Source organism: Argiope bruennichi, chromosome 10 (assembly GCF_947563725.1).
Source record: "Argiope bruennichi chromosome 10, qqArgBrue1.1, whole genome shotgun sequence".
Classification (NCBI taxonomy): Eukaryota; Metazoa; Arthropoda; class Arachnida; order Araneae; family Araneidae; genus Argiope; species Argiope bruennichi.
In genome coordinates, this window is record NC_079160.1 from 48387509 (window position 1) to 48400837 (window position 13329).

The 13329-nt window shown below is 26.1% G+C and overlaps 1 protein-coding gene across 3 annotated transcripts in view; it reads left to right on the top strand.

Moving 5' to 3' along the window:
• LOC129988372 (transient receptor potential cation channel subfamily M member 7-like) overlaps positions 1 to 12480 on the top strand; it is a 120238-nt gene extending 107758 nt beyond the window's left edge. For all 3 annotated transcript variants that reach the window (XM_056096586.1, XM_056096587.1, XM_056096585.1), the window contains exons 19-30: positions 761 to 823; positions 995 to 1103; positions 1250 to 1439; positions 1526 to 1671; positions 3895 to 4037; positions 5769 to 5973; positions 6488 to 6649; positions 7086 to 7172; positions 7585 to 7663; positions 7759 to 7860; positions 8639 to 8818; positions 10019 to 12480. In XM_056096586.1, the coding sequence (XP_055952561.1) occupies positions 761 to 823; positions 995 to 1103; positions 1250 to 1439; positions 1526 to 1671; positions 3895 to 4037; positions 5769 to 5973; positions 6488 to 6649; positions 7086 to 7172; positions 7585 to 7663; positions 7759 to 7860; positions 8639 to 8818; positions 10019 to 10129 (1577 nt within the window). In that variant the 3' untranslated portion in view covers positions 10130 to 12480. The remainder of the gene's footprint in view (positions 1 to 760; positions 824 to 994; positions 1104 to 1249; positions 1440 to 1525; positions 1672 to 3894; positions 4038 to 5768; positions 5974 to 6487; positions 6650 to 7085; positions 7173 to 7584; positions 7664 to 7758; positions 7861 to 8638; positions 8819 to 10018) is intronic.
• The last annotated feature ends 849 nt before the right edge of the window (positions 12481 to 13329 follow it).

Sequence of the window (13329 nt, forward strand, 5' to 3'; positions counted from 1 at the left end):
ATGTGATGTTCAGTGATGAATTTCACTTTGTCCAAACTCTGATTTTCATTCGGTAGTAATATAGAGAGAATGTGAAACTAATTTTCATCAAAGAAATATGACAGATTTTTCATAATATATTTACAGATATACTCATTTTAAAAAATGCATATTTGTATTTGTTTTTTGTTTCCTTTGCAGCAAATAAATCTTTATATAAAGTTTATGAGAAAATAATCAATTAATTTTGAAGCTTCCTTTTTAATTGAAATAAATTAAATATTAATAACCACTTAAGTTGCAATAATTTTATTATATCAAAATGAAAAATTTTTTTATTGCCTGTAAATTAAATTATACAAAATTAATTCGAAAAGACAACAATTTAAGCTACATTGGGAGGCATCAATGTGCACAATTGGTATGCTTAATATAATCCATTTTATACCATCTTCACCTTATTCTAGGTATAAAGAGTAGGTTAAAATGATTTACATTTATTTATTGTAATATATGTCATATTTATGCTTCTTGCTTTATAATTACTATTGCCTTTTTTTTTAATGGATGATTTTATACCTTTTTTAGTTGTAAGTTTCAATAAAATCTTTAAGTTTTTGAATTGTACCTCTTTTCTATTCATCAGCGATATATACTGATGAAATTGAATTTCTTTTGAAAATATAAATATTACAAATATATATTTTGTAAATATAATAAAAATATGATGCAAATGAATTTTTAAAAAAATTTAAAATTTGTGTTTTTTTTATGATTGCAGGTAAAGATAGATGCAATGTTACAAAATCGCATCATAATGCAGATTATTGCATTGTCGGCAAATGTAAGTATCTTATATTTGAATTTCAATTTCTAGACTTTTTTCAACTTTAAAAAAAATACTTAAATTTTATTTGCATTAATCCATATGTGTGTGTGTTTTAATGACTGGCATAATTAGTTAATTCATTTTACTCTGTCACTCCATATCTGAACTGAAAATTTTTGTTTCCAGATAATGACTATACATGCCCCACCACTGGCTTATGGCCATATTTATTTGCAATCCAGTATTTTATATTCTTGAAGCTTATATTACTAACATTACTATACGCCTTGTTCAGGTAATAATTGTTCTTTTAGTTTTTTTCTCTGCTTTTATATCATCAACCTATTCATAATAAATTTATCTTTTCATAAAATGTCTTTAGTTCAGTATGTAAATAATCTCTATGATTAATTCATGACGAATCTCTGAACTTTTTTCTAGTGCTACAGCTTCTAAGTTGGAAGCAGAAACTGATGCTATTTGGAGGTTTCAGCGCTATCAGCTTGTTGTTGATTTCACTAATCGTCTTTGTCTGCCACCACCTTTAAGTATTTTCAGTTACTTAATAATTGCAGTTCGCTTTATATATCGATGTATAATGTGTCGACTGTGCAAGAGCAGGGATGAAGCAGTAAGATTTTAAACAATGTACATATGTTACATTTACTTTTATAAAGTTAAATAGTTATTAATAATGTTTGTAATTTTTGTTTTTAGGATATCAATGTATTTTATGATTCAACAAAAGGTCATCGCTTATCAGAAAAGGATTATAATTACTGGAGACTGTTGGCTCAAGAATATATGAGAGGGAAAAAAGAAGCTGAAAATGAGAAACACATTGTAAAGAAACAGATGGAAATGTAATTTTTATATTTTTACTCTAATGGTAGTTTTAAATGTGTTTTTGGATTATCTTAATATGTAGTAATGAAGTGAATTAAGTGGACATGGTAACAAATTAATATTTTTAATTTAAGTGGAAAATTATGAAACCAATTCTGAAACTAAATTATTGAATTCAATTATTGAAACTAAATTTTACCAAATTCCAGGTAAAGATTATTTTTAAAAATTTAGTAATAAAAGCATTCAATAAGCAAATCATAAAAAATGAAACAAGAAAATATTTTGTAGATAATGACAGAAAAACAACACTTCTTCAAACTAAATAAAAATGACAAATTTAGGCATGAGTTGCAAAAAAATATTGTTATGAACTCGACACTCGAGTTATTAAAAGAAAATCTCTTTCTCTCTCTCTCACTCTCTCCCTCTGTCTCTCTCCCTCTGTCTCTCTCTCTCTCTCTCTCACTCTCTCCCTCTGTCTCTCTCACTCTCTCCCTCTGTCTCTCTCTCCCTCTGTCTCTCTCACTCTCTCCCTCTGTCTCTCTCTCACTCTCTCCCTCTGTCTCTCTCTCTCTGTGTGTGTGTTTGTGTGTGTGTGTTGCTTTTATTAATGATACAATGTACATTTATAATGTAAGGTCATTATTTAAAATTCTACTACAAGATTTTGATATTTAGCACTATATGGAAACAAGCTAGTTGTGTATGTATGTGAAAGTGAGAGTAAATAAAAAGAAAATAATTTTTTTACTTATCATTACTTTTTGTTGTTCTAATAATAAAATCAATGAAGACATATTGTAGCACTTCTAATTGTAAATTATAAAAGTATATTCCTATTATAATAACTTTTTATTATACCATTTGAAGTATAATATATATAGCAAATATTAGGGAATTACTTTATTATTTCATATAAATGTATAATTATTTCTAATAATTAAAGAAATTATGTCTGTTTTTATGAATGTGTTTTTCAGGTAGGGATTTGGATATTTTTTAAGTTTTTACAATTTTTTATAAATTAGAGACAATTGAAATTGGCAACTCACGAGGAAGCTAGAGAGACCATACCACAAATGAGTGACATCATATACATTTCTATGAATTATATAACTATAAAGAAAATTCTGTGAAAGTAAACAGTTTTTTATTTAAAAATAAAACTTTTTATTTAATTATCAATAATGGATAGTTTGATAATTAACTTATTTAATTAATAAATTATTGCAGGCTTTCAATGAGTGATGGTTAAAATTTAATTATGTACAAAGAAGTTAGTTACTTTTAAATACATTATGATAGTTAATATTTAAGAATATTTTACTTAAATTATTAATACACTATTTAGTTTTCCCATTTATTGCCAAATTCATTTGTGTTTAGTTATTTTATACTTTTTAAAAAAATCATTCATAGTGAAGTATTGGTTGTTATTAATAATCTATCAGCATATTAATATGCATTTTTAACCTTTCTCATTTTGTTTAGGATGAAGAACATTTTTATATTATTGAACTATATTTCATGATTTTCATTCTTTTCTTATGAGCAAATGTTTGTCTTTCATCCATATATCAATGGTTTATGCATTGAGATATAATAATTATCATAATAAACTTTTTGATTGAGATATAAAATTGGGGGGGGGGGGCTTTTTTTTATGTATATATTTCATTTTTTCACCTGTCTGAAAATCCACGTTTTCAAAATCTTTTATGTGATAAATAAATAAAATGAAGCAATAGCAAATAAGTTCATCAAACACTGAGGAAATTCCTCTGATGTAACTTTGACAATAGGATTAAGTAATGGCAACTGAATTTGAAAAATTTACAAATTTTCTGTTGAAAAAATTATGATAATACTCATAAATAAAAATAAATGAGTTATTTATTAGTCTTTTTAGTGTGTTATTAATTAAAAGAAAAACAATCTTTTTTTTCGTTTGATACAAATTAGTTTGGGTAATATAAAAAAACATACTTCTGATTGCCATTTTTATTACTTATTATATAATTCAGTGTTATTGCTTTTGATGTATATATTTATTGCTTTTAATGTGTATATTTGCCATGTATAGTTAACCAGTTAATGACTCTATTCTTTATTTATATAATTTGATGATTTCCTTAGTATCTTAGCATGAATTTCATTTTTTTTTTTTTTTCATAATGTGAAAATTTATGAACAGGTGATTAAAATTTATTAAATAACAAAATTATTTTCATGTTTAGAATGATGACCATAACTGAAGATGTTGACTATCAGAAGAAAGTCATGCATCAGCTTAAAAGTCGAATGAAAGAATTGGATCGTATGATGAATAATTCACATGTATATTTGGAAAATATCAAGCACCTAGTAGAAAAAATTCAAGGTAACATTTTTTTTCTTTTTGAATTTTTTTTTTGGGGGGGGGAGGATAATACAAATTCTAAAAGAAATTTGCTGAAAAGTTTTTCTTAGTATTTTGTAGCAATAATAAATAACTTTCTGGTTTTACTTTAATATATTTTTTGTATTTAAAAGGCTTTTTTTTTTTTTTTAAAGTTTTGTTGATCAATTAATCTCTCAAATCAAGTTTGCTACTAACTGTTCTTATTATGAATATGCAAAGTATTGATTAGTTTGAAATGTAGTAATTTTATACATTGCATAATTTATACCTTCCACCAACTATGGAATTACAGATATATAATGAAAAATTATGGAAAATTGCAAATATATATATATATACATATGGGAAACTACAAAATACTCTGAAAATAAACCTTGAATCTTAACTCATGTCATTGCAGGTAGTGGAGGCTTCTAACATGAATACAAAAATTCTGGCATTACTCCTCATAACAAAAATGAGTATGGGAATATATTATGATATTAAACTGAGCAATAATTGCTTAAGGAAAGCAAAAGTGCTTGCTGAATGAAACAAAATTGTGAATGTCTAATAAATGGTGCTAATTATTTGATGAACAAAACCGTGTTGTGATGTTATGTCCTTCAATAATGATAAATGCCTTGAATAATTGTGAATAATGTTTGAAGATATTTGCTTTCAGTAGTTAAAGTTCTATGGATATATCTATTCTTCAATAATTTGTTGATATTACATTATATTTAATATATCAGTTAGAAATGCTCTGATGGCTGCATAACCAATGTTGGAGGACATGCATTGCCATGGTTGAATTATTACTTTTATTTTCTTAAAAAGTGATAAATGTCTTGCATTTAAATTTTTCAATGTTTTTTATTTATATGTGGGAAGCGCTGACAGATCCCGCATCCTGTATGGCGCCATGCTGGCCATGTTGCGTCACGTCATTAATCACGTGATGCTTTCCCGCCATTATTGGCAGGCGAGAGTTAGGCAGTGAGACTGCAAGACGTGCAGCTCACGCTCATGTATCTTTTATGTTCTATGTAGTAATGTTTTGTACTTTAATCTTAATAAATATATTTCAAATATTAATGCTGGTCGTTGCCTTTTCCCACATATATGTTAATTAAATTGAATATTGCTACTAATATGTTTTGTACATTACATATCTATTTTTTCATTGATTTAAATATTTCATTTTTTCCCATAAAAATATTAGATAGTAAAAAGATAAAATACTCTCTATTGCATCTTTTTTTAATAATCATTTTGGAGTATGTTTTGTACATTGCATATCTATTTTTTCATTGATTTAAATATTTCATTTTTTTCCATAAAAATATTAGATAGCAAAAAGATAAAATATTTTTTGATACACCTTTTTTTAATAATCATTTTGGGGTTGATTATAAATTTAAAATATCAACATGTTTATATTCTAAAGGTTATGAATAGTAATTCTTATTTTTTGTATAGTCAATAAGATAAAGAACAAAATAATGTTTTTTTCTAAAATCCATTCAGCCTACAAAAATTTACCATTCCCATCAAATAATCAAAATGAACTTTTTAAAAAATTGTGCCTAAAAAATATCTTAGGAAATGTAAATAATTCTGTAGCATTAATTTAACTTTCCCTATGATCATTTTAAATTGTGAATATGTTAAATATTAATTTTTAAAAAATACTACTTAATTGTAATTTTATACATTACTGTATTCTAGAGAGAGGTTTACAAAGTCAAGCTTCAATACATGTTTTGGCTCGTCATACACCTTATCCTGGTACAAGAGTACAGCGATACCCTGTACCTGATAAATATGTGCCTTGGGAAGTAATGTGGACTGATTATGATCCAGTTGCATATACTCGACCCAAAAGTGACTTTCCTGGTTCATTGCATCCCTATGTGGATGAAGACGTTCTTCTGTAAGTTAGCATATTGCTTTATTTAACTATATGATTTTAAAAATTTCTAAATGTATATGAATATTTTGTAATACAACTTAATAAAAAAACAGAAGAATTATTTTGTATAAAAACTGAATTCTTTTCCTGAATACAATGAAGTGCTCATTAATTTATAGATTCATATTAGCAAAATTGAATTTAAGAATTTTTTGATTAACTAAAAACAGTTTTAGGTTTCATTTTAGAATATTTAGTTGGATGTTATACAATATGCTATGATAATATTGTAGTGGGACTATAGATCATGCAATTTCAAAAAGGACATTTCACTTATAATCTGAATCATAAATTAAAGCAAATTTTGCTATAACTTTTAACCGCTAATTCTGCTGCTAGTATATGGAAAATGATGTATTTTTTTTAATATATATATAATTTAAAAGATTTTTTTGTTGTTGTTGTTTAGTGAGAAAATGGTTATTTTAAACCTTAAAAATGTTCAATAAATCAATGATGATATTTATTTATATAGTCTCCGTGCGACTCAAGGCATTGATGACAGTCAGTTGCCAGTTTTTCAATGGAACTGTCTCTCTTCCAATCCTGCTGGAATAAGCATAGATCGAACATCCTGGATTATAGGAGATCAAGGGACAAGTGTTGTTTATAAACTAGACAGTGAAGGAGTTCCAAGGTATGTGCATTATGCAAATAAATATATATATATTTGAATCTGTTAAATTATTTAATTTAGCAATATTTCAATTATATGATTTTCTTTGTTATATGAGTAAAATGTGTGACATTTTTTTATTTTTTTACTGGAACAAGGCTGGCATGGCTTGATGATAGATTCTTAAATTTGATATAAAATTTGAAGGATTCTTGGCCAAAGAATCAATTTCACAAAAGCTTTATTGTGTATCTGAAGCTCTGTGTACAGTGCATATTGTACCTGTACTAATTGAAGGGCCATCAAATGATGGTTCATATTCAATTTTAGAAAAGGGCTTTAAGGTTGGGAAAGACAACAGATATGCGATTTTGTTTTATCTTTATTGTATTGTTCATTAGCTATGCCTCTGGATCTATTTAATATATGTGTGATTTTCATATGTTATTTCTTTCAGGAATATTTATGGAAGAACTGGTTTACGAGGTCGTGGTGCTTTATGCCGATGGGGCCCTAATCATTTTGTTCTTGTTATAATAACAAGGTTTGTTCCGAATTATAATTTTTTTTATATCTTTGCTTTCAGCATTTTGTTGATAAACTTCATGACTTAAAGCAAATTTATTATTATAAAGAAGTTAATGCTTGAAAAATTGTTCACAAAATTTGTCTTTAACATAGTTATAAATAGTATTCTTCTTATATAGAAATAACTTTTTTTACAGTAGGGAAATGCCTACTTTAGACTTTTTATTACCCGAAACATGTTATTTATCCTTTTATGCAACAAATTTATTTTGTTAATTAAAATTTGTATATAATTGATAATATAATGTGATGAAATTTTCCTTTATCACTTTTGTGCTCTTTTTTTAGTATTGATGTAATTTCTAAGTATTGTCAAAAATATTTAGTACATGTTACTTATCTTTAGTAAAGTTATATTTGTTTTCCAGGTGGCAAAAAGGTGGAGGAAGAGGTCTTGAATTTGTTGTTATGAGAGGTGAAAGAAGAGGGCAATTGTCTTTACCTGGTGTAAGCATAATCACTTGCATGAGATTTTCAGTGTGTGTGTATATAACATACATATAATTTGTTTGTGCAATTTATTTTAATAATTTTATTAACAGGGATTTGTGCCTGGTGAACATAAATATGAAGCTGTTCGTATTCTATTCAAAGGAAAAGAATCAAGTTTGCCTATGTGGAATTCACAAGATGATATGTTAGATGTAAGTTGCTTTTTTACCATACATCATTGGAAGTAAATATTCATTATTTTCTTTTTAAATTGAAGACATTTATTTACTGTAAACCATTTTGAAGTTATGGTCATAAACTTTTTATAACTTTGATGTTTAATTAGTGTTAATTGAATTCTTCTGTAGAAAATTTTTTTAAAAAAAAATAATTATAACTAACAGAATTTTAGTGAAAAACTGGCATTTTTTCTTATTGGATTTTTTAACACCAACAAAAGGAATATATCATCAGTTGTTTTATTTATCTGTTTAAGTTCTATAACATTTGTTATAGAACTTAAACCATAACTTACTTAAAGATTTAACTTACAATATAGCAGGAAGTCATGAATGCAAAAGGGACACTTTTGGGGGAAACTTCTTTGCAAGTGAATTAAATAGGGAAAAAAGAATATACGAGATAAAGTGTGCAACACAGAAATAATCTAGAAGGAATTTTCAATTTCACAGTTTCAAAAGGCAAGTTCATTGAATACCTTCTTTGAATATTTCTGAGATTTGTTGCTTAAGTAGCTACTTCTCCATTCCTTTTATTTAATTTACGGGCAAAAAATCATCTGTAGCAGTGCAGTTGGGATTCTGTGTTCTATTGTAAAGATGATTTATTATTTCTGACATTTCCTTCAAATTTTTCACCTGACTTAAGAACTGCCTTGCATGTTATCATTTAGATTAGAAATGTGTATATTGTTTCCCAGTAAAATGTTTATTAACTTCAATTTTTAACTTCATTCTTATTATTCTGAAGTTCTTCAAAAGCTGTGCTGAATCTCCTCAAGAAGATGAAGAAGTTCCTACTGAAGTAAAATGTGAAATGGTCAAAAAAGGTTACATGGATGATCCTTGGAATACTGATCAGGCATGGAGGGAAGTTGAATTGTGGCACATTCATTATGTTGGAAAAGAAAATCTGACACAAAATTTCCAGGTAGGTTTTATTGTTTCAAAAAGCATATTGATAATAGTGAATTTCTGCTAAATGATCTAACAATTATTAATGCATTTGTAATAAAACATTTTTCCCCCTTTCTTTTTGCAGTTCCCCCCCCCCCAAAAAAAAACTAATTCTAATTCATGGTTCCTGAAACTAAAAACTAATTAACAAAAGTAGTTAGTGTTTTCATATAGAATTCTTTTGAATAAACAAATGACAGTTACTTAAACAAATTACAGAATGCACAGATACTTAAAACCAAAAGAAAAAAAAAATTTACTTTAAATAATTTATTCTAGTTTATTTGAAGTGTTATATTTGTAAGTTTCCTATTCTTATAGAAGTAACATCAGTCTGTTAGATCTCATAAAGCTAATAACAATTAATTAATGATTATGACAGCTGACCTGGTTAAAGTCTTTGCAGGGAAAGAATGTGTTTCAAATTTTATTCTATTCATTTGACTTTAGTTCAGAAGTAAACAGTCTCAAAAATCGCTACTATACTTGAATTATTTTAATGAGGTAAAAATTGCTATAATTAAACTTAACCAAGCATCTGATGTAAAACTGACCAGCTTGATTTATATATCGATCTTAGATGGAATCTAAACTGCTCATTCATATTGATGCAATTAAATTTTCTGTAAGCTACTTATTAATATTTTAATGTAGTATTTACAAAGATTATGCAAAATTAGAGTTTTTAATGGGGAAACTAGTGTTAGATTGTCCTTTAAAAATAGTAATGTTTATTCTATAATATTTTTAAAATTTTAAAAAAGCTTCTCATATAATTTATATTGAATATATATTTTGTTTATTTAATGTACATTTTGAAATGCTATGCTCATGAAAATAAAAGAAAAAAATTCAAAAACCAGATGATAGTTGAATTTCCAAATATTTCATTGCAGTTTTCAATCTAAAAAAATGCTGTAATATAAATGTTTTATCCTCTTTGCCAATCAGTGGCAGAGCTACAAATTAATTTGTGAGTTTCGAAAAACAGGATTTTTGTTCTGTGGTCAATGGTCATATTATTCTCATGACAATGCTTTTTCAAATTTGCCATTTTAAAAATTTAGTTTCTTTAGTTTTTGTCATTATTTTATTTTTAAACTGATTTAATAAATTAATTATTTTATTATTGACATTAAAAAACATGTATATATATTTTTTTTATATTAAATAGGCTATGTTGTCTTGGAGACTTATTACGGAAGACGTTTTTATAAAATTGCCCTCAGGCCAAGCAGTTCTTCTTCAGGATATAACACAAAAGCTCCAACCTGTCATATTTTGAAAATATGTGTACTGTAAAAGTCTATTTATAACATTGTATCAAATGTATATAAATTGTTCTCATAAATTCATATTTTGTTCTCATGTAATCTATTTGTAAACTTTCAGATCTTGCTTTATATTAAATGTTTTGTAAAATGTTGATATTCCTACAAAATCATTGAACGACCAAAGATCTGGTAGCATCTGTACTTATGGGTGATTATTTTGCATAATATATAAATCATATGTTATAACTGTATATAGGATGTGTGAATATATTGAAAAGTTGTAAATGGGTTTGCTGAGTTGAGAAGCTGATTAAATGTTAATCAATCCTAAAAAAATAGGATTTTTAAGGAAAATTAAGAGCAATTTTTTTAGCACTTGTTTAATATTAATAAAAATTTTTTAACTGATATTAATCAATAGTGTTCAGATGACTTTCAATGAATGCTGGCTTCTTTTAAAGAAATTTTGGTTTGAATCTCAATTTAATCATACCCTTTAACATATTGCATATATAAATATATATCCACTCTTGAATTTAAAAGTATTGATTATAGCAGACTTAATTCATTACATTAGAGTCCTGTTATACAACATTCCATTTTAACAAATATCAATTCCAAATCATAAATTGAAAAATTATGCTTTAATTTTCAATTACATATGACAGATGAATGTTTTATTATTTATAGGGCTAAATTTTTCTGCGTATTTTTGTGTTTTAATCTGTCAGAGTTATATATCTAAATTAAAAATGCTTTATAATAACAGCTAAAAGATATATATATTCTCTATTTCATCCCTAGAAATGCTAATCTTATCAGTCAATTTAAAGCTAATCATAAAGGTGGGCTATTGAAATTACTTTGATATGAACTGAATAGAAAACCACAAAAATGGATGTGTTGTTTTTTACGAGATAATGTGATAAAATTAGAAAAACATCAAACAAAAGAGAAGCATTTTACTATTAAACTTCTTTAAATGGTTTTTTTTTTCTTTTTGTATTTATAGATTTATAGTAATGCTGTTTTAATTAAAAAAAGATAGACCTGTATGATTACTTTGTCAATTATACAATTTTCTTTTGAATTGGAATACAATATTTCATGAATTAGGGTTATTTTAAAGTGTTTCTTCTTTTTTGCCTATTATATGACATCAAAAGTCTTGATAATCTAAACTACTATATTTATTTTTTTATCAATTCAGCAAAAATACTTTATTTAAATGATTTTAATAACTTTTCTTATAATAAGTGGATATAATAAAGGAAAGAGTACTTAGAGCAACTCTGAATGTTATGCACTATTGCTTCTTATAGGTCTACAATTTAAAATGTTGATCAACATAATATGAAATTGTATTTTGTATGTACTTTCTTAAATAATTTGTATGAAATCTGTTCAATTTCTTAGCAATGCATTATGTGTTGATGTAGTGGATTTTTTTAATTCATTTTTTTAACTCACTTTTGTAAAGAGAATATATGTATATTTATTTTTTAAGGCAGGTTTATATTAGGTGTGCACATAAATGCTACTGGTAGCTTTAAAACTTTCATACTAATGGTGACTTTGTTATTCCATGTTAAATATGTCATTTTCATATGTAAATAATTTACAAACAGTGAAATATGTCCAGAATATTCGCCTTGTTATTGCTGTTATGTGCCTTTCATGTAAAATGTTGCATTAAGAAATATTTCTTAGCTGCTTTATTTTCAATATACCAATGAAAGCATTTTCTTGAAATATACGATTCTTTTATTCCAATTCTTGAAAGAATCAAATAGTGTCCAAGGAAATTTTACTCTATATATATTGCAAAAATATGTCTTTTGTAAATGTGTAAATTAATCATCATAAATTGTGATGTGAAGTTGTTAAAAGTTAATGATTTTAGGACTGTGTATGAAATCTTTGAATATAAGAATTAATTAAACATCATTATAAATAAACATTTTCCAACTGATATGAATTATGTATATATCCATATATATATATATATATAGATATAGATATAGATATGTGCATTTTCATTTAAAAAGAATAAAATATCTATTCTTTAAATCGCCACCTTTGGCAACCAGTTGGTTTGCCATGAATATCTGCTATGTTTAAGTTCAATTCAATCTTATGTGTAACTTGATGTTTATGATTTCCTCAATAAAGTTTATTAAGCGTTAACTTTTGATTGTCATAAAAGCCATTTTTATAGCCTTACACATATTCTCTTCATTATATATATGAACCAGTCTATTGAAGTCCTGTTACATGTTATCATAAGCATTATTAAAAGCCTGAATATGTGGGAAAGCTATTTTCTTATTGTATTTCATCTTTATATTGGACCTTCAACGTATTCCATTCCTTCATTTGTATTTTATATTTTGTAACTTGCTTAGAAAGTTAGCTGAATATTTCTTCCTTTGCTTTCAACAAGGGAAGAAAATCATGTGATTAAATATTTGATGTTATAATGAAAACGTCTTGAATTTCATTAAAATAACAAAATTTATTGTTGAAAATTACGCAAAATCCAGAAGAAAAACTGGCTTGACAATTAAATTGGTATCATTTTAAAAACAATTTTCAAAATGGTTTTAATAGAAGCTTTGTACAATAATTTTTTCAGAAATAATTGAAAAAATAATACTCCAAAATTGGGCTTAATTTTTAATTGATTAAAAAAATTACCTCGAAATATTTTTTTTATTTCTCAAAATATATTTATGCCAAATTTAATGGCTCTAGGTCAAACAGTCTGTCCTGTAGATTGCTGATATACACATTCTTTCTTTCTCTCTTCCTAATTATTAATTAAGAAAAAAAGAAGGTTGAATTCAGGGATGCAGTTGACCAAAAAGTGATATGAAACAATGCACTAAGGAAAAATGATCAAAACGACAGCCAATTGGATTTTTTATTTATTTTTAAATATTTATGAAAGGAAAAAAAATCAGTAGTATATGATTTTCCTAAAGGCTGTTTATGAAGTATATTTTCCGGGACAAATTTAAATATATATTGGCTACTAGGAGAAAGCTAGTACTTTGTTATAAACATATCTCACTAGCATATTTTAGTAAACATGTCTTTAATGATTAAGGGATCTTTGCAACATATCTCAGACAGGTTGCTGTATTTTTTTTTTACTTTTTCGTATACGAAATATTGAGGAAGTATAATAATCGTCAAAAAATTCGAACTC